This window comes from Chelmon rostratus, chromosome 19, assembly GCF_017976325.1.
Source record: "Chelmon rostratus isolate fCheRos1 chromosome 19, fCheRos1.pri, whole genome shotgun sequence".
NCBI classification, from domain to species: domain Eukaryota; kingdom Metazoa; phylum Chordata; class Actinopteri; order Chaetodontiformes; family Chaetodontidae; genus Chelmon; species Chelmon rostratus.
The window spans coordinates 4,263,951-4,288,241 of record NC_055676.1 but is presented as its reverse complement, the minus strand read 5'-3'; the positions used below and the strand labels follow the sequence as shown (position 1 = coordinate 4,288,241).

The window sequence follows — 24,291 nt, the reverse complement described above, 5'->3', positions numbered from 1 at the left end:
TTGGATCAGTTTTATCCTGAAATATGTATGATATGAACAGATATCACAGAGAGTAAGAGCAGGGGCTCCGTGCGTCTTACCCCGTATGAAGCAGCATTGTGTAAAGGTATCAGCCCTCCTTTGTCCTGCGCGTTCACATCGGCTCCATGTTCCAACAGATACTCTGCTACCTCCAGGTTGTTGTAGCCGGCTGCAGAGCGGCGTCGGGGGTCGGGTTGTAAAAAACGGAAAAAGGGTCGATGGATGAGAGTTAAACAGAGACACAAAAAGGCAGTCAGGTAACAAGAGAGGAGGAAATACAAAGAGGAAGACAGAGAGACATGTCAGCCTACATCAGCTGCAGCGTGACAGCGTATAATCATCTTTTCCTTTCACAAGCAAGCACATGAAGGCAGAGGGTGCGTGGGTGTGTGTCTAAGTGGTCAGATCTCTGCAAAATCACAGACCTTCAAAGTGTTTTTCAGCAGTTTCTTAACTTTAAAAGTGCCCGTCATGCCGCAAAACATTGGCTAATTAAGATATACTTTATCATCTGTTGGAAGCCAGCCCGCTCATGGCATTCTCTATAAATACTGAGTGGAAAACTGCAAGTCAGAAGACAAAGGCTAATCAGTTTCCCCACCAGAGGAGGGTTGCATGGGGAAACCCTGCAGGAAAAACATGAAGCAGTGTGAGAGACAGGCAGAGGCACTCAGCCACGACGACACCGCTTCAGCTCCCAGTTCACGATGACACGTTTTCCACTGGGGAGCGACTTCTTTCAAGACTGAGACACCGAGCTTCACCCTGACCTCCAGCAAGCTGTTAGCAGACTAACAGCTGAACACAATTAGTAAGTGATTTCACATTATTCATGTCAGACCTCCTGCTCATCATGTGAGTCTCTTGGTAAGCATGAAGATAAAAGCATTGTGTGGAAATGTTTATTCTCCATTTTAAGGTAAAGCTGGAAGACATCCATTCACTGTCTTTATGCCTGTGAGGTGCTGGAGCAGGATGGTGGATATCTCTCTCGTTATCTCTGAAACTGATGTGATCATGATTACAGATCCCATACATATACATGAGGATGTGTGTGTGCTCCTTTGAGGACCTACAGTATATCTGCTATCAGGAATTAAAACCTTCGTGAAGGAGATACAAGGTTGTTAGAACACACTATAGCTACTAGTTAATGTATATTGTAAATGGTGACATATAATGTTTTGAAGCTATTGGTAAATAAGGAAATTGTTTATATAGAAATAGTGATATTTGCATTTAATATTTTAATTGAAAGCAGTGCAATATCCAATACCTAAAAATGGCCGTGTTATGAATCCAGTTTAGAGGTCCTTGTATTTGGTATCACCACTTGTGTCTCATTACAGCCGAGTCATCTATTATTCATCAAGAAAGGAGAGTGCACGCAGCAGTGATGTTTGACTACTGTGATTCCCCTTATTCAGACCCCTGCCGTAAATCAGCTGCCAATCTCCATCTTATCCACGCCGCTGCTGGCCAGCGCTTAACAGTGGCGAGGGCGAGAGAGATCACATCTGGCTCCCGGTGCGTTTTAGAACTGACTTTAAAATCCTGCAGATTAAGGCTCTGCACGGTCAGACTCCCAGTTTTATTCCAGACATGTTGATCCCTCTGAGTCATAACACAGCCTGAGATGCTGAGGCAGGGGTCTCCTGGCTGTTCCAAGCGCTCGCTATATTACAGGGGCCGTTTCAGTCTGGGCCCCTTAACTGTTCAACTCAAGGGTTAAACACCCCCAGAGAAACACTTTGGCCGTGAAAGCTCAAATCTGGTGACTTCTGGCACAATATAATGTCACTATTTCATCATATACACTGATCTTAATTATTGCATATTTAATGAGTTTGCCTACCTGACTGTAAACATGTTGTGAATTACTTTAAAGGACAATTACGCTTCTTGTGTGTTACAGCCCACAGAGTCTATGATTTCTATGAATAGCTATTAATATTGAAAATCATGACTATTCCTTTTGTAATTAAGATAAAATGTATGATGTGGAAAAAAATACTTAATCATATATATTACCACAGGAAGTTCCCCTACAGCATATTTTATTTTTAAAACATGATTTGGGACATCTGACATTATTTTGCAGAATTGGCAAAAAATGCAAATGGGTTAAAGGACATTTTAAAGAGTGAAATAAATTACACGTTACCCTTATAAAACATAGAGCTGTGACTTTTGACAACATTGCCTGTTTTAGTGTGTTTGCAGTGCGTCCTGTAAAGAGCACAATGTAAATAAAGCCTGCATGACTCTGTTCCTAAGGCAATAAAAACGTGGTCTAATGGTGACATTAAGGATTTTAACTTTTTTAATGTCCTTATGAAATCATTGTATATATTGCACCAGTAAAACAGCCACCTGATCGCATGCTAAGGCTTACGCTCAATGATTACTGCTGTCAAAAATGGTGCTACGAAAAATCATTGACAAAGTCGTCCCAGCCCGCTTGTCTATGAAGAAAGTGCTTTCGTCCTCAAGCCTTAAGCTGTCTGGATGTGTTTGCTGCCTTGTTCTTGGCACTGCACGGAGCCAAAATCCCCGGAGGTCGGCTGTTTCTGAGACGCTGCAGCCAGAGTGACTGGCACCAGCGCATATACATACCATGTCCAAATTTGTTTAAATCCTGAAAACTTCAGTCAAACAGTAACTAAAAATTACCACCTCTATCCTTCATTTCACTGTGTCTGCAAAGTGAGCTTTACCCAATTTAAGCAGGTGTTTGCTTATTAAAATGACCTGTGAATGTGTCTGTGTGTGCAGCTTCTGGCTTGGTGTTTCCAGCTGCATATTACCTGCGAGGTGCAGAGGTGTTGAGTTGCGTCCCTGCGTATCCCGACAATTAATGTTGTCGGGGCTACATAGTTTTTGCACTCTGGCCAGGCAGCCTTTCTTAGCAGCATCCAGCAGCGCGGCGTCTCCTCTCAGCAGGTCCTGGATGTCGGTGTCTCCGTCCTTCACCAGGTCCAGAGGCGTGTTCCCGTCTCGGTTCTTCTTGGTGGGGTCCGCCCCGTGCTGGAGAGAGATGGTCAAAATGGAGTAGTTAAGTAGGAGGCAGATACAGATGGAGAGAGAAAAACAGACAGATATGTGGTAGAAAGTTTATTCAGTGTGTGTCCATGAACACTAACATCTATGATGCAAAAACCCTGATTCCAAAAGAAGTCGGGACGCTGTGTGAAACAAAAATAAAAACAAAATACAATCATCTGCAAAGTGTTCCTGAGCCCATGTAGTAATCGCCTTTATACAATCATGTGTTCACAAAGTGGTGAACCTCGCTCCATCCTTGCTTGTGAAGGGCTGAGTCTTTCCAGGATGCTCCTTTCATACCCAATCATGATACTATCACCTGTTACCAACCAACCTGTTTACCTGTGGAATGATCCAAACAGGTGTTTTTGGAGCGTTCCACAGCTTTCTCAGTCTTTAGTTGCTCTTGTTCCAACGTGTTTGAAACACGTTGCTGCATCAAATTCAGAATAAGCAAAAATCAGTAGTCAAACATTAAATATATTGTCTTTGTACTGTTTCCAATTATCACGGTCTGTTTTGTTTATCTTTTACAGAGCGTCCCAACTTTTTTGGAATGGAGGTTGCCGACAGTGTTTGTGATAAAGATGCAGAGCTTAATCTATCTTAAAGCAGACTGCTTTTAAAGACTGAATTTTGGCACAAAATTTGATTCTACAAAACATCAGCGCTGAAAAAAATCCCTGATCGTCTCAACCCCTGTGGAAGCGTTTCACTCAGACAGGGAAGAGATGTTGACAAGTGACGAGTGAGAAGTGGATGAAGGTAATTCACCGGAGAGAAGAAGAGAGGGAGAGACGAAAGGAGGTAGAGAGGTGAGGACGGGACATCCACTGAAGTGGAAAACACCGCATACCCTGGAGATTGGGACATTTTCATCGCTCAACTGTCTCCTAGGTTACGGTTTAACTTGTCATTTCATTGTAAGTTTTGAAATCCGCTCATTAAATTTTGATGCTGTGGGACCACTCCCCTGAGTCTCCACTGCTGGCCTGAAACTGTCCATTATTCATCTCTCATGGCTGTATTTCCCTTTCTTTTTAACATTTTTTTTTCGATCCGTGTTATGGTTTTTCTGCCCTACTTCTCCACTTCTATTATCTCTTGCTGCTGATGTAATCACATTCTCACTGTAATTTATTCTCTATCCAGGAAAATTAAAATCGAGACCCATTTAAGTGACAATTGGGACATTTACATAGAAATAAGGTGCAATATGAGCCACGTTCACCATCTTAGTGTGCTAGCATGCTAACATTTGCCACATAAATTCACGTTTCATCAACAAGAACTCCGAACAAGAATATGCCACACTGCCTGGCTGACAGCTGCTCCAACAATACATCCACCCAAAGATCACGAGTGATGCGAGTTCACACATTTCATTCCAAGTGCTAACAAGACAGATTCCTTTTTTCTGTAATTGAGGACAAATTAATTATGCTCTTGTACTTCTTTCCTAAGGAAGAAAATGCTAATGTGCGTTTTGTATGTCTCACAAGATCCTGACAGCACATCACAGCACAGCACAGAGCAAAGTGTTATTCTGAGCACAAGTCCAACACAGACAAGGGACAGTGGAAAGTTGACAACAAACAGCGGAGACAAAGGCAAACCTACTGCTGAACTCTGGGACAGCTTATTCAAAACGAGGGAACAGTTGCATCCCGAGGCCACGGCAGATTAACACCGAAGCGCGGGAACACTCTGTTACTTGTGTGCACGTGTGTGTTACAGGGGAAATGAGGGCGCTGCCATGTGTACACAGGAAGCACAAACACGAGCTCAGAATCCAGCTGAAAGTCGCCGGTGTGAGGATTTTCCAACCGCGGTGGAAAAATGCCAAATCTTCCCACCACCTTGAACAATCAATCATCTGCCCGCGTTTCTAACCTCTGCCTCCAGACCTCTTACTGCAACCATCAGATTAGCGAGAGAGCGGCCTGAGGGAGCTGCTGCAGCTCTGAACTCCGGGACAGTTTGGAGAGCACTGACTTGGATTTATCTGCACACGAGGCTGACGTCGAGAAGCACATTTCATGCGCTGCTGCATATGTAATGATGAGGCTGATGACAGGAAGAACAGCCCCTAACAGCCGCCAAGACACGAGTGGAACAATACAAACAACAAAGGACAACTGCTTTGCATGCTGGAAAAAGGGAAAAAAACAACCTGACTCCATCACTGAGGTCACAACAAACGAGGATGAACAATCGCTTGTGATAAACTCCCACTAAGTTAAGCGAGTCTTTTGTTGGATGAACACAAACAAAGCTGCTGAAGCAGATGGTGTTCCTGGACGTGTGCTGAAGTCCTGCGCTGACCAACTACAATAGCGCCATGAGCATGACAAACACTCACTGGCGGAGGTCGAGGTTCAGCAGCGACAAATGCAGATCAAATGTAAAACCAAACGGAAAGTCTCTGGGATTCTGCTGGAGGGATTATCACGATGACTCCAAAAGACGCTCAGTCAGTTTGTGACGCTGATGGTGGACCAAGACGTTGGTCCAAAATCTTCAAATTCAACCATGCAGTGCTCTCGAAGGAACGTATTTGCTGCATTTCTCCACTCATTTATTCAGGCTTTTCTTTGCGACACATCCATATTTTTCCAGGGACAAACCTATCAGCTATTAACAGTCTGAACAGCTACTGCCCTTTGGCACTCACCCTCATAACCACGATGTGTTTCAAGAAGAAGAACCCAGTCTGGATCAATACCAGTTTGGCTTCGGGGCAAACAGGATGTCACCTGCGTGTCACACGTACTGAATAACAGAATGTTAAATGAATTTACTTCAGCATTTTCACACCATTATTCTGAGCGAGGTAGCTTCCAAAAACTCAAAGAAGCACTACTCTGTGCGAGAAGACCACAGACTGACCGTCAGGCTCGGAAACCCTAGAGCACCACCTGGCTGAGTACTGAGTCCACTCTCACTATTTACACACAGCTGCATGCTGGGAAAATAGGGTTGAAAGAAGTATAGAGCAGAATTTACAGTTTATGGTACTGAAACTTCATGACAGCAGATAGTGGGCTGCAACTAATTATTATTTCCATTGTAGACTAATTATTTTTTCAATTAAACCACTAACAGCTTTTCCCAGAGGGAAAGATGGCGTCTTCTAATTGCTTGGACCAACAGTCACAAGCTCAGAGATATTAAGTTAACAATAGTCAGGTTGCCAACCAAATGCAGTATTTATACCTGAATTCCCAGGAAACAGGCAACAGAAAATGTGAATGGGTGTTCACTCCCATCCACCACCTTCACATGAATATTAGGAGCTGGGTGCATCCAGTCTGGCAACAATTCTGCAGTCGGGTGCCATCAAACCAGTGCAGAAGAAGAGGGTGCAGCGAGAAGATGTAATTCAAAGAAAATATGAGGGAAATGCGCCATTTATATTCATTTTATGTATTCATTTGGGGATTTGCTCCACATGGATCTAATTTTATCTGCTGCAGCTTTCAGTCACGACATATCTGTCAAGTCTGTTTCCATTGCACTTTGTTGCATCCAGTTTTTTATCGATACATCAACTTTTCTTCCTCCAGGGGTAAACGCTTTTTTCCATATTTTGACAACAGGCGGACGAAAAGCAGGAAATTCTTAGAGGACATTTTTGAGGAGCTGCAATATTTAACTGACCGTGAGCAATATCTTTTACCTCTCTCACTGTCCTTGTATTATATTGTGTTTTGTCAGTATTCAAAATGTTATTAAGGTTGTTTTATTCTTCAAAGCATCTTATGCAGATTGCTCTGAACCTAATCTCACTGTGCAATGACAGTAAAGGAATTCTAAGTCTCCAAGCAGCACATTTCCCCCGCAGCTGATGTGTGTTTGCTTTGCTGTGAGCGTTCATGTGTGCGAATTCAACAGTGTTGATCTAATAATAATTTATGCAGCGCCATATGTCAACAACACAGCGGTGATGGAGCCTTGTCTGGAGGTGATTATGACAGGAAAAACAAAAACACATTCGGCTGTGAAACTGCAACATTTCACAGGACTCATTTAGAATCTATGAGATGTAACAATCAGATATCACAGAGCAGATATTTGCAGCCTCGCAGTCTGATTGGTCAGAGTTCATCCCGACTGGGCTGAAAACTTAAGTATTAGTGCTCGCTTCTGAGGGGCCAATCAAAGGTCTGTCATAACTGTTACCACAGGTCCATACTGTTGATTTGTACATGCTGAGTAACACACAGTATTCCCAGGGCACACATGGCAGCACGTGCTATTTATTGCATTAGTGACAGGTGATATTGTGTCACCAGTTTCTGTGTTACATGGCAGAGCAGGTTTCTGAGTTTCACTGAGACTCTGTCACATCTTGTAAATACTGTCCTCTGAAGCTGTATGTAAAAAAGGATAAAGTGTGTTTGCAGAGCGTTAAAGCTGCACCGAGAAAACGGCTGCAGAATTTTAATGTTTGAATCCTGCAGACTTCAACACGCCCAGCAGTCCTGCATGGCAACTCCAAACAGCATGCTTATGTTTGCAAATGTGGCCGGTGTGATGTTTATACCCAGGGAAACTAAGACAGCAGAGGAAAAACATGTGACGTTTGTGAGCCCAGCTTTCTCTGGACACTTCCTCACTGTGGTTCTATGACGCCTGCGACTAACCATTATTTTCACGACTGATTCACTGATCAGTCAATAAAATGTCAGAAAACGAGTGCTACCAATCAGTGGTTAAAAGAGCTAGCTCAGTGCCTCGAGCCCAGGTATGCTATGCCATGAAAAAGTCAAGCTAGTCAGCGCACACAGGCTAACTGACCAGCAACTGCTGGACAGCTCTCGCAAACGAAAGCCATATCACAACTATCTGTCCTGACTCGGAGCAGGGTTTCATTTATCCCGTAACTGACGTTTTTTTTTACTTGGAAGATTTGCTGAAGTATGACATATTTAAATCTCTCCAGTCAAAATGTCGAGTGAAAATCATTCCTGAGTGAGATGTGAAAATATTCTGGCTCTGCACGCCGTTTTTCCTCGCTGCTTCTCTGATGTCCGCCCTCTGTCTCACTCCTGTCCCAGTTCAGTGAATTAAGGGTTTGTTTCAAGCAAACCAGAGTTGGTGGTGATTATTCGAACAGTGCACGACGAACCAAGAAGGTTTGCGTGAGTTTTATTTTGCTGCTGTCGAGTTTGAATGAAGGGCGTTTCATGATGATAAAATCACTGTTTCTGTGAATGGAGTCTGGTGGCTTTGGCGAGAGCAATTTAACAGCTGTTTCTGGTTAAATAGATCTCACTCTTAAACAAAGAGGTCTGTCTCTGCAGGGATCCTTTCCATAATGTTGTCAGACACTTAGAATAACAGCGTGAGCCTGTCAGTGGCAAAAACAAACACTTTTAGTAGACGTACAACGAAGGTGCGCAACGACCTGGAGGGATTACATAGCAGTCTCTTTGCGGTCACAGCGCTCTCATTCAATACTGGACCAATTTCTAAAATTGTTGCGCCTCACTTAGACACAACAACATTGGAAAATAGAGCCCATAAACACAGATAATATTTGACTGGAATGTCTCCCATTTGTACGGGGCATTGAAATCTTCTAGGACACGACTCAATAGGAGATGCAGTCCAGCATGTTCCTCAGTGCAAATTAACCTGATAGTTACCAGTTAATAGCTGTTGGGCTATCAAAAACAACATGAACCAAAAATGACATCCCAGCTGCAACAAATAGAAAGTGAATTAGGTGTGTTTTCATCTGCTGGTTGCGGCAATAAACTGTCGGCCTGAGCACAAGATTCCAATGTCAAAAAACACAAAAAAAGAAAGAGATTGGCTGAATAAAACTGGATCGACAATCGCAGCCAGTTTGACAATTAACCACCAACTGTCTTGATTGTGACAGCCCTAGCGTAAACATGAATTCAAATGTGGTGCTGAAAGTCAGGGAGGAAAATGCAGGTCTAACCTTGAGCAGCAGTTTGCAGATCTCGTATTTGCCCTTGGCAGCGGCTTCGTGGAGCGGCGTGAACTTCCACAAGTCGGCCACGTTGACCGAGGCCCCGTGTCTGACCAGCAGCTCAGCCACCTCGTAGTGACCGTACGAGCAGGCGTTGTGGAGGGGAACCAGTCCACTGTACAGGTTACACACACACATACATTATTATATTATTACCTTCCATAACTTTTCCATGACTCCCTAATTTATCTTGTGCACAAAAATGGACCAAAGTCTGCCTGTAAATGTTTAATGTTGGCTACAAATTAAACCACAGCTTAAAGCGTCACACCCTTTGTCCTTTGCGTGCACGTCGGCCCCGTGGTGCAGCAGGTACTCCACCACTGACACTCTGTTGTAGCCAGCAGCAAAGTGAAGGGGAGTGGAGTGCCGTCCCTCCAGGTCTCTACAATTCACATTCTGAGCCGTACACAACGACTGGAGAGAGACGAAGAAAGAGACAAAGAGGGAAGATAAAAATGAATATCTGTGTTCAAATTAAAGAGCTGTACCACAGAGCCATGAAGAAATGCATCTATTCTCCATGGCTGCTTTCACAATCATGCAGTAATTGCAATCAGATTTATATTCATTGTCGTTCCATTATTTTGCTGTAGCAAGACAAAGTTCCACTGGAGAGAGGTTTTGATTTAAAGGTTAAATCGTTTCAAGAGGTTTTTCATCAAGTGCAACGCGACCGTTATTTTCATGCTTAAAGTGCAAAAACAGCATTGTCTTGCTGAAGATGGACGACGGGCATCCTGAATAATCAAGATCTGAAAACTGGGAGAAGGAAAAAAGCGACTGGCAGGAAAGCAGACACATCGCTTTTCTCTTAAAAAAAATTAAAAATTTACATCCAAGCATAAACACTGAACATTTCTCTGTTCTGCCTTGAATTTAGCAGGTTTAGTCGTCGTTTCTCGTTTGAGCTGGTGTTCCAGCTGTTTGCCTGGTGATGCCATTTTTTAATCAGGTGAATTATTGGAGATTTACCTAGAAACAAATTAAGGCTTATTTCATTCAGTTTTTCAGCCACACCAGGACAAGCCTGAAATATCTCAACAGCTCTTGGATGGATTGCCATCCAAGCCTAGAATAGCTGATCTATGGCACATATACAGCGTCTTAAAACTGGAAAAAAATATAGAAGTAAGATAGCAAATTAGGACACAAATGCAGCAGACACATCTGGTGAAGAGGTGATATATCACCCAGACTCACAGGTTTACATCATCCTTTTTATTCCCTCAAAAAACCAAAGCCGATGAACCAAACCAACATAAAAAAGACAAAGTACTTCTGAGAGAAAGCAAGAAAGAGACATGAGTAACATTGTTCTTCTGCCCAACCATCGTGGTTCATGATGAAAACTCTGTCAGTGAAATGAAATATGTGGGGAAAAAGCGGTTTTAAGGAGCAACAGCAACAATATTAAAGTTAGAAACTTCAGTTAAAAAAGAAAAAAAAAACAAAATGCGTGTATGCGGAGCTGTGGCGGACACCTGCCCCCCGCTGAAAATAACAGCGCTCCTTTCCTTATATTTCAGACCCAATTACAACTGAGTTTCCCTCAGTGGGAAATGTGTTTTAGAGTTTACTTCCACTCCTCTTTAGGACGCTGTTTTACAGGAAATAAAATGAAACGTCCTGCTGATAGTGTGACTCCTCAATCTCAAGGCATTATCCCTCACTTCCGACTGCAGTGCGGCGTCTGTTTGTGAAAGCTGTTTCCAGGAACTGTAGCCTGCACCAGGGCGAGTGTAATTTGAATTCTGCATACCATGAAAATGATGTGATTACTTTTGATTGAGGCTGGCGGGTACGATTAAACTTGTAAACATTAGGTGTCACACAAAACAGCAGGGACAATGGCGTGTAGAGACTTCATAGATCAATTCCAGTCTGTGCTGGAGCTTCTGGATGTTTGCTGCCTAGACATTAATATCAGCACACTGTGTACACTGTCCCTTTCACAGGGTAAAGAGGAGTCCATATGCAGCAGCAGTATCAGTAATAACCAGTGCGGAGCTGCAACATTTAGTCGGCCATTAGACGAGTTTATCAGCAAATATTCTCATCAAATAATTGTTTCAGTCATTTTGTGAACTGAAAATGCGAATGCAAATTTGCTGGTTCCAGCTTCTCAAAGTAAGGATTTGATGTTTCCTTTGGCACGCATGATAGCATGTTCCAGTTTCCCTGATTTTATAGACATAATGAGATTAAACCCTGCAGCCGTACACTAATGTGAGTTTATCTTACAGAAAATGAAAATTCCCCTAAAGGGAAAAGAAGAATTGAAATCAAAAGATTCATCACCCGATTTTGTTCCAGTCTTTAAAATCTGATTGTATTGAAGGGCTGGATCTCATGTGAATGTGCATTAAATTACGACAGCACGTCCGGCTCCATCCCTGAGTGTGCAATCATGAATTAGACCTTTGAGACCTCTGCTACAGCAGAGACAACATTCACTCTCTATTTGCTCTGGTTTTGGTCACTATCAGCTCCTCCTGAGGAAAATATCTCTACCAGATGGTCGCTTACAGTGTGTGTCTGTTGTCTGGTGCAGGTAGTGTACAGTAGGGCTGACACTGCAAAGAAAAACACACTACGATTATCGTGACAGATATTGTGATTGTGATATTTGAGTCACAACATTAGCGAAAAAGCTACCTGCTGTAGCACAAATCGCCATGACAGTGATGAGAGTGAACCATAATGAAGTTGAGGGTTGGGCAGCTGAACAATGAGCTGAAGCTGTCCACAAAGCTCCGTAAAGCTGAAAGAAAGTGATAACGCATTGCTACGATCGAACCCCTTCACATAATCACAGCCATTTGATACTTCGCTACGATAAAAATATCGATTATAACCATTGCGTCTTGGAGAAATTTCTGTGTTGTTGTTATTCTCTGCTGTAGCTTCTGCATTGTGGAGCAAGAAATAGCTGAGCACATCATTTAGAATAGTCTCTAATGCTTTGAATGATGTAGAAAATGTTGCTGAATGACACAATCGGTCTTCCTTTGACTGTCGTCCTGGGTGACCATCCTTCTAACAGTCACAGTCTAACAGTTCTGCCTGAACCTCTTCAGCATCTCAACAGATGACAGAAATCACTGCAGGAACGGTGCTAAGTTATATTTTTCTCAAAACGTCAATCAGTAGCTCAGCCAGACTGTTAACCCCAGCCAGTGTACGTGTGTGTGTGTGTGTGTGTGTGTGCGTGTGGCGTGGGTCAGGTAGAAAGAGACTGACAGAAAGTGTGTTCTGCTACGATCCCTTGCCCACCTGCCAAAGCTTCACACTTCAGACACTGACAGACCCTCTTCATCTGGATAACCCTATTACAGCCTGTCTCCGCGGGCGAAGACACAGATTTTCACTCGACACCAAATACTTCTGTCAAATACTTCAGCCATCTTCCCAGGTCCTGACATTTGGTGGGTGATTTTATCCGAGGCATATTACAGTGCATCATGAGCGCCTACACTTTTAACACGACCGGGCCCAGTGCAAATCAAACTGCCAACAGCAGCAGTGCAAAGAGCTTGTTTTTTCTCAAATTTGGCCTTTAACAAGAAGAACTGTTTGCAGCTTTACTGGAATCAATGTGGACAACAGTGCAAAGACATGAATAGAAAACATTTGATATCCACCTGACATTTAACAAAACATCACAGCGACCAGGACCCCGTAAGAGCAGCGGGAACAGTCACAAAGGTCACAACATTTTGCTCCATTTTCAATTAAAAATAAAAAAAAAAGTCTGTGTTGATGGATAAGATTATCTGTGCCACAATTTCAAGGACCTGTAAAATTTACATCTTCAGTTCACCATCTTCCACTGCATATCACAGTCTTTTTTTCTTGATTAAACAATTAGGTTGTTACAGATTTAAGGGCAATAAACTCGTATATAATCATCATGTTCTTCAACAGGCGTCTGTATAAACTGAGGATGTCAGTTTAGGCATCGTCAGGGTGTCTAAAATCCAGCCCATGTTCAGTCATGCAGCTGGTCAGCTTTCACACACATTCCTCTGGACCGGATCCCACATTATTTCCAAACTGTAATGAGGCAATTAAGAAAGATCTCTGCTCCCTCAGAGCAAATTATTTCCCAGGATTGCTGTCATTACACACGCCAAGGCGACTCAGGTCAGGCTCTTTTTTTCCATGTCCATTTTCATTGTTCGAATGAAGCCAATATTAATCATTTGGAGGGGAATGAATTGTCTCTTTTCAATCATTCAGCACACCAGTTTTAAGTGTGGTTTGTTTAAATAACAACAAACTGATCACTTCTAATTGTTGGACCCTTGTAATTAATTTGGAAATAAAGCTTTGAAGGATTTATCCCACTGTTGGACTGAGGGTAGAGAGATACCCCAGACTGTATCTAAAGTCTCATTTATATACTCTGCTATGAAGTGCATCTGGAGTATATTTACCACAATACCAGTGCATATCACATCTCAAAAATCTCACGAAGGGGTGACTAATCACAGCCGAACTACCTTGACGGTGTCCAGGTCTCCGGCTTTAGCGGCTTCCAGAAGTCTGTAGTCCACGTCTGAGTTTCTCACCGGGACGTTCTCTGCAGGGCAGAACACACAGGACAATACTGGACACTCATTTTAAACACACGCTACAAATCATCACAAAAGTAAATTCATTGCCTGCAAATAGGTGGAGAGAGAAGATAAGTTTAGACAACTTCATGCCTGGTGGCACTGCTGCATGGGATGTGTCACGGACACATGCACTTTATACACACATATGTCATTTTGTGGACGACTTGAAAGGCGGGCATGTTGCATCAGAAGATACAAAACTTACAAATCTACAAATTCCAGGTAGAAATGGTGTTAAAGGAACAAATTTCTACAATCATCTTTGTTGATTTACACTTTGACAATAACTGACAGGAGAGAATGAGCCACCTGCTGTGTGTCACCCCAAAGAGCAGGAGGTACAAGTGACTAACTATGAAAGGTTTGCAAATATATCAGGCCGAGCAGATAAAGTAACTGTTTGATATTTATGGAAGTACGCTTAGTCGCTTTCTTGCTAAGAGTTAGACTACAAGGTCAATACCGCTCTCATGTCTGTGTGGTAAAAATGAAGCAGTGGTTAGCTTAGCATGGACTGGAAGGAAGGGGAAAGAGCTAGCCTCGCTCTCTTTGACAAGACCAGCACCTCTAAAACTCACTAACTACCATGTTACATCTTATCTTATCTAATCTGTACAAAAACCGCCAAGCTGTGGACATCAGGGATCAGTCTACTTGTCTCGTCCAACTATTGGCAAGAAAGTGTGCATTTAAAGTATATTTCAAAACTTTAAAATCACATGCATTTTTTATTTATGGTGTCCGCATGTGTGATCAAATGATCAGATTTGCCTCAGTATCAATAAACGCAACAATAATTATTTTCCTTATTTTGATAATGTTTGTCACAGCATGAGACCAGTTAAAGATACTGGGCCGGTGATTGTTGATTGCTTGGTTGAATCTGCACCTTCTGTCTGAAACTATCAATACTGACCTTTTAAAAACATTTTTAGTTAATTGTGTGGTTGCTAGCTAGCACGTAACAACCAAAACATGGCACCCACACATCTGCACACCCTGCCTCCCACACACACACACACACACAAAGGGTGGCCTACCGTTGAGTATTTGCTGAACAGCTTCATTTCCCATTTGAGCAGCAGTGAAGCCCTGCAGTGACACCAGTGAGGCATCGGCCCCGTATCCTAGCAACAGCCTGCAGGTCTGAAGGTGGCCTGCCAGCGCCGCGCGGTGCAACGCCGTCTGACCCAGCGTGTCCAGGGCGTTCACCTGCAAACACAAACACCTCCAGTTAATACAGTTTCTCCCCTTTAACTGCTTCACTTCCACCATTAGAAACAATACCCAGCATTAGATACTCTTCAAACTGTTATATCATCAATCAGTGGTGAGTTATTTTTGATTAAACGTATGCATTTACTCTCCTGGTGGACCCACAAATAGACGCATCTACAGTATGTCTGGTTGAGGCGATAATACCCTACATTTTGCCAGCCTGTAATTATAATAAGTTTCAATCTGGCTGGAGTTGTGATCTGAGACCCTGATCATCAGGGTTCTGATGCGTCGGCCGGTAAAGACCACTGTATACGTCCTTCCACTTTCATATTTTTAAACATCATATCCAAACTTTCAAATATGATCCTGACACATAAAATTCTTCTATGTACACAGAAGAAATGGTTATATTTAATTATTACATTACATATGATGAAGATTAATAGTAATGTTTAGGTTAAAAATGACAGTTATGAGTTGGCAATGTGTATAAATCTTCAATCAAAGTGTGTGCAATTTTACATTATAATGATACTGTACATCTGATTCAATTCACATGTACAATTCAGTGCACTTCATCATATTGATGCAAAAGTCTTCTAATGCAGTCCTGAACATTGATTTACAATACTGCCTGTAACGGCCAAACCAGAATCAATACAGCGCAATCAGTAGGTGTAATAATGTGAGAAATGGATGTGATGAGGTAGAAAGTCAGGAAACACCTGAGGCCACGTTAGTCACATCGCTCGGTCGTGTGACGGATCATATTTGTCCTTGTGTATTCTCACCCAAATTTAGACACTTGTTATGTAAATAACACGCACACTTGAATGCATCAGCATCGATGGTGGCAGTAAAAGGAAGAGGAGACATTCTCTCCAGTATTGAAATGAGATGAGTCACCACTTCCACTGAAAACCAGGGTCGCGTTGCTTCATGTCACTCTGCTCTTCTGTCTGTTGGTGTGTAAACATTGGTGCTCCTTCCACACTTAATCTAACTCTGCATTAAGTGCTGAGCAGGTTGAAAACGGCAGCAATCAAAGTAAAGTGTGGCTGACAACCAAAAAAAATGATACTTAAAACTGGTATTTCTGATTGCAGGCACATTTACTGGCATTAAAAGGGTATTTTTCTGTTGAACAGTGACAGAACAGTCATGCTAAATCTACTTTGATTCCATGCTGTAAAGCAAATACTTTTTTACAAACAACAAAACAGACAAAATAAAAAACAGTGGGCGACAGAGTGATATGAATCTATATGTGTGCACAGATAAGCAGATGTACAAACAGAGATTTACAGAATGTACCATCATGAAAAGCACATTTGCATGTATTTAATATGGATTAGGGTGGAAGTAAAGAGATAAACACACAGATAGCTGTGTGAAGCTGACTACCTGAACACAGAAAAGACTGTGGTTTACCTTGGCACCGTGTTTCTGCAACACCTCCATAATGTCATTATGAGCACGCTCTGCTGCCACATGGAGAGGAGTCATGAAACTACAGAGGGGGAGAGAAAAGGAGATGAAGGTGAGTAAAATGGAAGAAAAACAATCTGCAATCAGCAGCATGCGTTCAGTCGTTTTGTATACAATCACAACAATGATCTCACTTTGTGTCTATGTGCAGATGACAACAGTACTCACTCTTTATTCTTCTCATTTACATTGGCGCCCTTCCTCAACAGCAGCTCCGTCACCTGCTTCCTCTTCGGGTGTGGCGATGCTACTGCGCAGTGCTGTTTCACACAGATGGAAACATCACCTTAGCATCTGTGCAACAGTGGAGGAATCAAGATCAGGCATGTGTGTGTGTGTGTGTGTGTGTGTTTATATCTCACCAGCGCCGTCTCATGTGTGTGAGGGTGTTTGAAGTTGATGATCTCCAGTGCCAGGGTCTTCTTAGCTTTGGCCATGTCAGCTTCCCGAGCAGCTTGGAGCAGGGAGTGGCCCTTAAACTCATCTGAACGCACACACACACACACACACACACACACACACACACACACACACACACACACACACACACACACACACAAAATGTCAATGTGTCTACAACAGAGAACTTGAAAGCTCTCCTACAAACCTAAAACATAAGTATCTAAACCCACTGCGGAGCATCTGATACCTCAGCTGAATGAAAAACTTGACCAAAACTGGAGTTACGAGGTTCTCACCCAGCCATAACAATGTATTCTTTCACTTGCAATGACCCTGCAGCATACAAATACTTCAGACAGATTACTTCAAAGTTTTTGCCAGCGAGCTAATAACTTCTGATGCAACAGTCTGTCTGCTGGAGTTGGAGCGGAAACAAGTGATTATCCCCCCGAGGACTGAAAATTACACACAACAAACTATTTTGCTTCAGACGCATTTCAGGCTGCACAAAAGGAGTCCGTTCGAGTCCATCTACCGACTGAGCGGCAGCATTTACAATCAGACATTTAGACAAATGGGATGAGCGCTGCGCAGAAGTCATGTCTACAAGGGAACGTGGTCAAGAGAGAGAAAATCAACAGCAGAAGCAGCGCTGCAGTTTATTCTTGAAGAGAATTTTCATCCTTGTTAAGTCCACCGCAGTGCGCTTCAAACTTCTGGGTTTGTGACCCGTTAACATGAAGAAATGTCTGCTTTCCAGCCCTCATCGCAGCTAACAGCCTGACTGTGGACATGTGCTGTGGAGCTGCTCCACCAAAAGCAATTTGTGCTTCTCTAATTGTTTCATTTGAAGGATGAAGGCGTGAAGAGGACAAAGCATCCGGCATTTCTAATAAAAAGATTAGGAACGTAATTTTGTGTAAGAGAGTTTTGTTAACATGCATGGAGAGTTTGGGTTTACGAGAGTTTTCTTGAGCTTTCTAAGAATAATGAGACACTAAAGTAGAATCCACACTGCTGCCTGTGTTCTACATCCCTGAAAAGTATTTGCACTTATTAAAGGTGTTAGCAGGTGCAGCTGCTTTCATGTGGCGACAGCATGAAAGCCAAACCTTTAGTGCCTTGAGACACGCTTCAGACAGGAGAACCATTTACGGTGCAGAGTTCATGTGATTTATAAGTTGCTGTTGCATTAAATCACAGTGCAGTGTAAACTATAGTACAACTTTAAAATACTAAACCTGGCTCTAAACAGCCCTGAACTTCTTTCACATCTATGATTCATCTGGCTCAACTAGACTCTCTTTTGTCTTTGTGTATTGATTTGCTATTGTCAACAAAAAACCTGTATCCCACATCTGTATTCAAGACAACAGGAGGCTTAATGTCAGTGTATAAAAGGTTCAATAACCCACATCTTAAATACTTTTCACAGTCTGTGCTGGTCAGATAACAATTTCCTCCAGGAGAAGAAAAAGGCTGGCAAGAATTTCATCTGAACTCTTTCAATCTCTACCAAGACCAAACACACTTTCACAAGAACACACACACAGTGACACAAAACCTATAGGCTACTGTCTAATTAGGCCTACTTTCACCAGCTAGAGGCCCCATCTCCTCCCTTGGAGTACACATGGCATACCCAAATATACAAAAAACCCAAAATCTGGAAGAATACCATGGAGAAAAGTCTGATTTTGAAAACAAAAACCTTAAGTTTTAGGTTTGTTTTCCTGTGTCGAGTGTTGTTATTGCAGAAACTGTCCCACTGAGACCCGTTTTCAGAGACACGCCCTCGTCAAAGAACAAACAACTAACGGGAAGAATTGTCCTGCAGCTGTACACAAACTCAAGTTGACTCATGATTCATGTAGCATTTGATTTTTGTTTTGATCTGGCTCATTACAAAGATAAAGCAACAAGTGCAGCGGAGAGAGAGCTGCCTCGCTAATTAACTTTCAAAGAGTTGCAGAGAGCTTTCTGACGGAGACAAAGACTTAGCTTGTCTGCTCTGACTCTGCGGTAGCTGCAGACGTAAAGGAAACGCTGCATGGATCTCACTGTAGTGCGCTTTCCGTTTAATTAAATTAATATCGCACATCGGCCAAATGTTCAATTAAGAAAACAAATGCAAGGGGATGTGTAGTGTACAAACACAAGTCACGTGTTCCCAACTCAAAAAAAAAACAAAACCAGTATTTTTTAAAAGCAGCAGCTCAGAGGAGTATAAATCTGAATGAGCTTCAGCCAACCAAATCAACCTGGAACATGGTGCAGAGTCGTTCAAGGATATCTGGAGTCTGGAATGTCTTGATCCTCACATCCTGAGGTGAAGATTCACTGCTTCTGTGAATGAGCTGCTGTATGAGAGAAATTCAAAGGCAGGGGCTATAAATGTCAGTCACAGTCGAGTGGGAAAATTATGGATTTGGGTTTCCCGAATAACTCTACATGTGTCTGCATACATTAATACATATGAGGCTGAGCATTTAAGTGTGTTCGTGCATATAACTGTGTTCTGCTTGCTTTATTGAGGTAGTTTAAAGTGCGCATGTAGAGTATGTCTCCCATCATATGTACATCATCTAAGGTGCAAGCTGTTTTTTTTTTTTTTATCTGTAACTCAGGACAATATATCGTCCTGGACATTACATTTGAAAAAGTCAGGCTGGTAGTATAACATGATGACTCAAGATGGACAGTTAAATAAAAAAATAATTGAAATAGATGCAGCAGAAACACAAATATCGCCTCCGTGGATTCTTCTTCCTTGTCAAAACACTACAGCCTACATTACCCACCGTGTAACCTGAGTGCTGACAGTTGTTATGCTAACAGCGGCTAACACAGTTTCGAGCCGCTAAGCTCAAGCAGAGATGAGGAGCGGGCTACAGACTTCCTCTAAGCTCACTTCTTTCTAACCCCACAACAGCAGATTCATTTCATTTTCAAACTTGGGTCTTCAGCCCCAACTAATGCCGACTCAAGGGACATCATTTAAGGCATTTTATCACGTTTTGGGGGGCGGTCACCCTCCTGGACTCGCCCCCCCCTGGGAGCCAAAACACGCTCTAAAGTGCCCTCTTGGACTCCAAAACGCGTGCTAAAGTGCCCCCTGGGAGCCAAAACGCGCACTAAAGTGCCCTCTTGGACTCCAAAACGTGTGTTAAAGGAGATGGCGTTCTCTTTAATGGTGGTGTGTAGCCTTCATGGTGCTCGGCTACAGAGTTTCTGCAGGACTGTTTACAGAGCAGCTTTTGGTTCATTTGACAGTTGTCTTCTTTAGATGAGAGATTTTTGGAGCTAAGGATCAAAAAGCTCTTGTTCCTGTTCTAAACAGCTTCTAAAAATGAAGGACTTGTCTGTACTCTTCTTCTGTGGTGTTTCATCAAGTTAAGCACAGGTGAGATTAACAGAGTTAGCCGAGTCTCAGCGTGTGGAGCTGATGGCTATCAGATGTTAGCATCAGTCTAAAAGATCGAGATTCACCTTCTCAACTGTCACAGTGCTGAAACAAGTTCAGATGAACGGCTCCAAGCACGACTGTTGTAAACACACCCTTCCTGAAGCAACCTATTCATTAATTCAGCACCATGACACATTTAGCAGGCTTGTACACTGCAGCTGCAGTTTATGCAAATGAAGCACCACACTCACATGTAAGTCTCTCCTTCAGCTCAGGAGTGGGCGCCATGTCCACAGAGCTCTTGCTGTGGCAGTTGAGCAGGGTCGGGTCGGCCCCGTGGCTCAGCAGCAGAGAGCAGACCTCCACTCTGTTTTTAGACGCCGCTTCGTGGAGTGGGGTGAACTGCCACAGATCCATGGCGTTCACACACGCGCCATGCTGAACAACGACAAAATTAATAAATGAGAAAACTGACTGTTCAAGTCTGGTGTATAGTTGGTACATATGACTTGTTGTTAATGAAGTAACACAATCAACAAAACACTGCAAGTTGATTCTCTTTGGATTCCATTTCCATTCCTATTCTTAGCAAAAATATTATCATATTAATTAAGATTCAGTGCTTCTGCCTGAGTAAATAGTGAGCTAACATGTGTGTGAGAGTGTGTGTGTGTGTGTGTGTGTGTGTGTGTGTGTGTGTGTGTACCTTTAGCAGCAGCTCTGTAACTTCATAGTGTCCATAGGAGCAGGCATTATGTAGCGGCACCAGACCACTGGAGGACAAAACACAAACCAGCAGTTAGTTAACAACAAATAGCATTTCTTCTATTCAAAACCAGAAATAAACAACCTCATTCTTTACCTCTACATTATATCTTCATTCTTCAGTTCAATTTTGAATTTTGTGACAACACAGTCATGTTCAGCATGTTCAAAATTTTCCATGTTCACCATCTTAGCTTTGTGCATTAGGATGCCAACAATTACTAATTAGCACCAAACAAACATAATAGCGTGAGTGTCATTAGATTTGCAGGTCACAAGCCAAAGAATTAGACTAACCTGAACTTTGACCTGATAATGGCGCTCGACAAAAGGCAAAGTTCATCCTCTGAGGACCGTGAATGTCTGTACAAAATCTGCATCTAATAATTGTTTGGAGAATTCATTCTGGACCAAAGCGGTGGACCGACTGACATTGCCATCCTAAGAGTGACTCCGCAAGCACGGTTAGAAATCCAATACTTTCACCAAATAGAATCTGAAGGATGAAATTCTAATTCAATTTTACCTCTTTATGCTCTCACACCAGAGGGTTTCTTTTTCGCCTGCCTAAATCTTATGAGCTTCATTTTAGTTTTAAATAACATCCATTCAAGCCAGCAGCTGGAATCAGTCTTAAATAGCGGCTACGCTCACCAAACTCTTGAAACTCCCAAACCTATAATCAAAGTGAATGATGTCTCACTAAGTGCATGGCCTCGTTTTACCTCAAATTTATTCAGATAGCAGTTCTGATGGATAATGCAAGATAAATTTGACAACACTATCAACACTGCAGCCATGTTTTTTTCAGTTTGAAAATCAGGAGAGAGCCAGTGAAAGCCCTGTGAGTGTGGGTTCATCCAATCAGGTGTAGCGAGGACTCTTGATGCTGTCTTACTGATGGAAAGCACTGTTGATCACACAATAACCAGCCTACTTGCTACTACTGCTACTGAAATGTTCTAGATTTAGGTTTTCAAAAGGTCAAGATCCTGGCACATTCAAAATGTCTCTGCTTTTAAACTCTCTTTTTATTCTAATTTATTTGTACGTACCCTTTGTCCTTGGCGTGAACATCTGCTCCATGCTGTAGTAACAGCTGAACTATCCTCACCCTGTTGTATCCTGCTGCCAGGTGGAGTGGAGTGGACTGGAGAGACAGGAAGAGACGCAGAGGGAGACAAAGGGGGACCATGAGAGCAAGAGGAGAGAGGAGAAACAGAGGCGGGGGAGGAGAGAAAAGAGAAATGCAAAGGAAATGTTAGCCCACATGTTCATTTTACAGTGCAGCAACCTATCATCGATGATTTCATAACACCAGTCCAGTACACAAAGAGTGTAATAGGGAGGAACACATCCTGGTCCTCACTGAGCATCCATATGAACATTTCTTAAGGAAAGGCTTTTCTGAGAGAACCAGGCTTTTCCCACTTCTGAATCAGTCTACGGTGATAACGCTTGACTTTATTTCCTCCATTAAACTGATGAAAAGCTGCAGTTCTGAGTATTTTAAGATGGGACCGGGATGAGATGGCTTCGGCTGTCCGCGCAAAGTTTCCACTATGTGCTCTCAGCAAAGGCCATTCTTCTTCAAAGCCGGAGAGTCACCCAGACCGATGGAGAAACGTTACGGCAGCGAGAATGTTCCCATTATTCAGTCAAATGGAACTTGTTAGAGGAAAAAAAAATAATGGAAAACCTGCCTCGAAGTCATGATATAAAAGCCATTTTACAACGCTGGATGTGCTAGAGATCACATTGTGAATAGGACTGGGATTAAAGCTACTTCACGCAGCGGGCAGATATAAAGATTCTCGCGCTGAGTGAACTAGAAATGTGTTGTGGGCAAGAAAAGTACAGTGCAGTACAATTTAACAGAGTCCTTCCACACATGCCATTTGGCCTACAAACCGTTCTGTCTGGGTCATGTCAAGAGTCAGCGCAGATTCTAGAAGAGCTGAGTCACCAGCTACTCGCCTTCAAAACCTGCTAAAATTCCTCTGAATGATACGATTTCATCAAATAAATAAAAAAGGTTTAGGATTTCTGGGAGGAAGGGGAAAAAAATGGTGTTTTCCTGATTGCGTTGCATGGTAATTATCTATTAACACCTTCTCAGCTGTCTCTTCAGTAGCTAATAGTTCCACTAAAGACAGCAGGGTTTCCATCCAACCTCAGTGGACACTCTCTGGGTAGGGTTGTGAGGTGAAAACAAGGCAACAAAATGCAATAAGACAAACAATTTGAATAAGTCAAGAATGGAGGACGTGACCTGACGTCGCTTAAGCTTCCACTCGGCTAAACAGCCGAAAAACACGGGCTGGCGAAAACCTCAGATCGGTGTGGAGCAATGAGGACACGGTCACATTCCTCAAAGGAAGACGTGAGACAAATGTCATATTTCCTTCAAATCTTTTGCCATTCGAGGTTTGACGGGCGCTCCTTTAATTTCTCAATGCACTCTCTTCTTCTGCAGTGGTTTAATGGACCCTGACTGGAGAATTAGTGCCACCAGCTATCTTGACAAACCAACTCCAATTTTCTTTTGCTAATTTCCTGGAAACATGGTTAAAAGCTGTGCTGCATTTGAATGGAAAGTTGAGTACTGTTTCTTGAAAGGAATGCTCCTGTTTGATATTACTTTGTATGATAGCTGGCAGTGGAGGGATTGCAGGAAATGAGGAGAGAGTGATGGGGAATGACATGCAACGAAGGCTCCCAGCAGGACACGAACTGGTGCCCCAACCCCTTGGCCTCCAGGGTGCCTCAGTTGGTGATTTTTTAAAATGTAAATTTTCAGTGGAGTGCTACAAATAAATTCAACTCACTTCCATGGATTGGCAACAGAAATCCCAAAGACTGATATCTCAAATCTGCATACCTCACTGCATGAGATGCGCTGTAACCATCTAAGGTAGCACAATGCTAGGGATTGCAGGGGCACCAAAACCACAGCTGACAATGAATGAATGAATGTAATGGATCAGTGCATAGCATTCTGCACCCCTAGTTATGAGTCAGACGAAATTCTGTATAATTCTCTTGCAAATCATTATTTGTTTGAAGCTTTTTGTATAAAAGATTTGAAACCAGTTGTGTGTGTCGTTGATGTGGGAGTTTGCATGCAGAGCCAATAATATGAAGAGAAGAGGGAAAAATTAGCATGGTAACATGGCATGTTTATGTGTGAAAAGGGCTTCAACTTGTTTCTTTAATACAACAACCTATATCTGTCGAGATATGTCTCAACAACTCTGGCATCGACATCAGCATGGGAGCAGAATCGGCTACAACGATTGGCTAGCAGATCGTCAGTG

General features: G+C 42.6%; 1 protein-coding gene across 3 annotated transcripts in view; it reads right to left on the bottom strand.

Annotated features, from left to right (window-relative positions):
* Positions 1-24,291, bottom strand: part of LOC121622880 (poly [ADP-ribose] polymerase tankyrase-1-like) — an 86,153-nt gene that overhangs the window by 14,111 nt on the left and 47,751 nt on the right. For all 3 annotated transcript variants that reach the window (XR_006007804.1, XM_041959927.1, XM_041959928.1), the window contains exons 7-18: positions 22,030-22,124; positions 20,916-20,982; positions 20,461-20,647; positions 16,764-16,885; positions 16,570-16,661; positions 16,345-16,423; positions 14,733-14,904; positions 13,576-13,655; positions 9,342-9,487; positions 9,020-9,185; positions 2,829-3,048; positions 81-190 (exon numbers count right to left, since the gene is read on the bottom strand). Coding sequence is in view for 2 of the 3 variants with exons in the window: in XM_041959927.1 (XP_041815861.1) it covers positions 81-190; positions 2,829-3,048; positions 9,020-9,185; positions 9,342-9,487; positions 13,576-13,655; positions 14,733-14,904; positions 16,345-16,423; positions 16,570-16,661; positions 16,764-16,885; positions 20,461-20,647; positions 20,916-20,982; positions 22,030-22,124 (1,536 nt within the window). In the remaining variant the exon portion in view is untranslated. The remainder of the gene's footprint in view (positions 1-80; positions 191-2,828; positions 3,049-9,019; positions 9,186-9,341; positions 9,488-13,575; positions 13,656-14,732; positions 14,905-16,344; positions 16,424-16,569; positions 16,662-16,763; positions 16,886-20,460; positions 20,648-20,915; positions 20,983-22,029; positions 22,125-24,291) is intronic.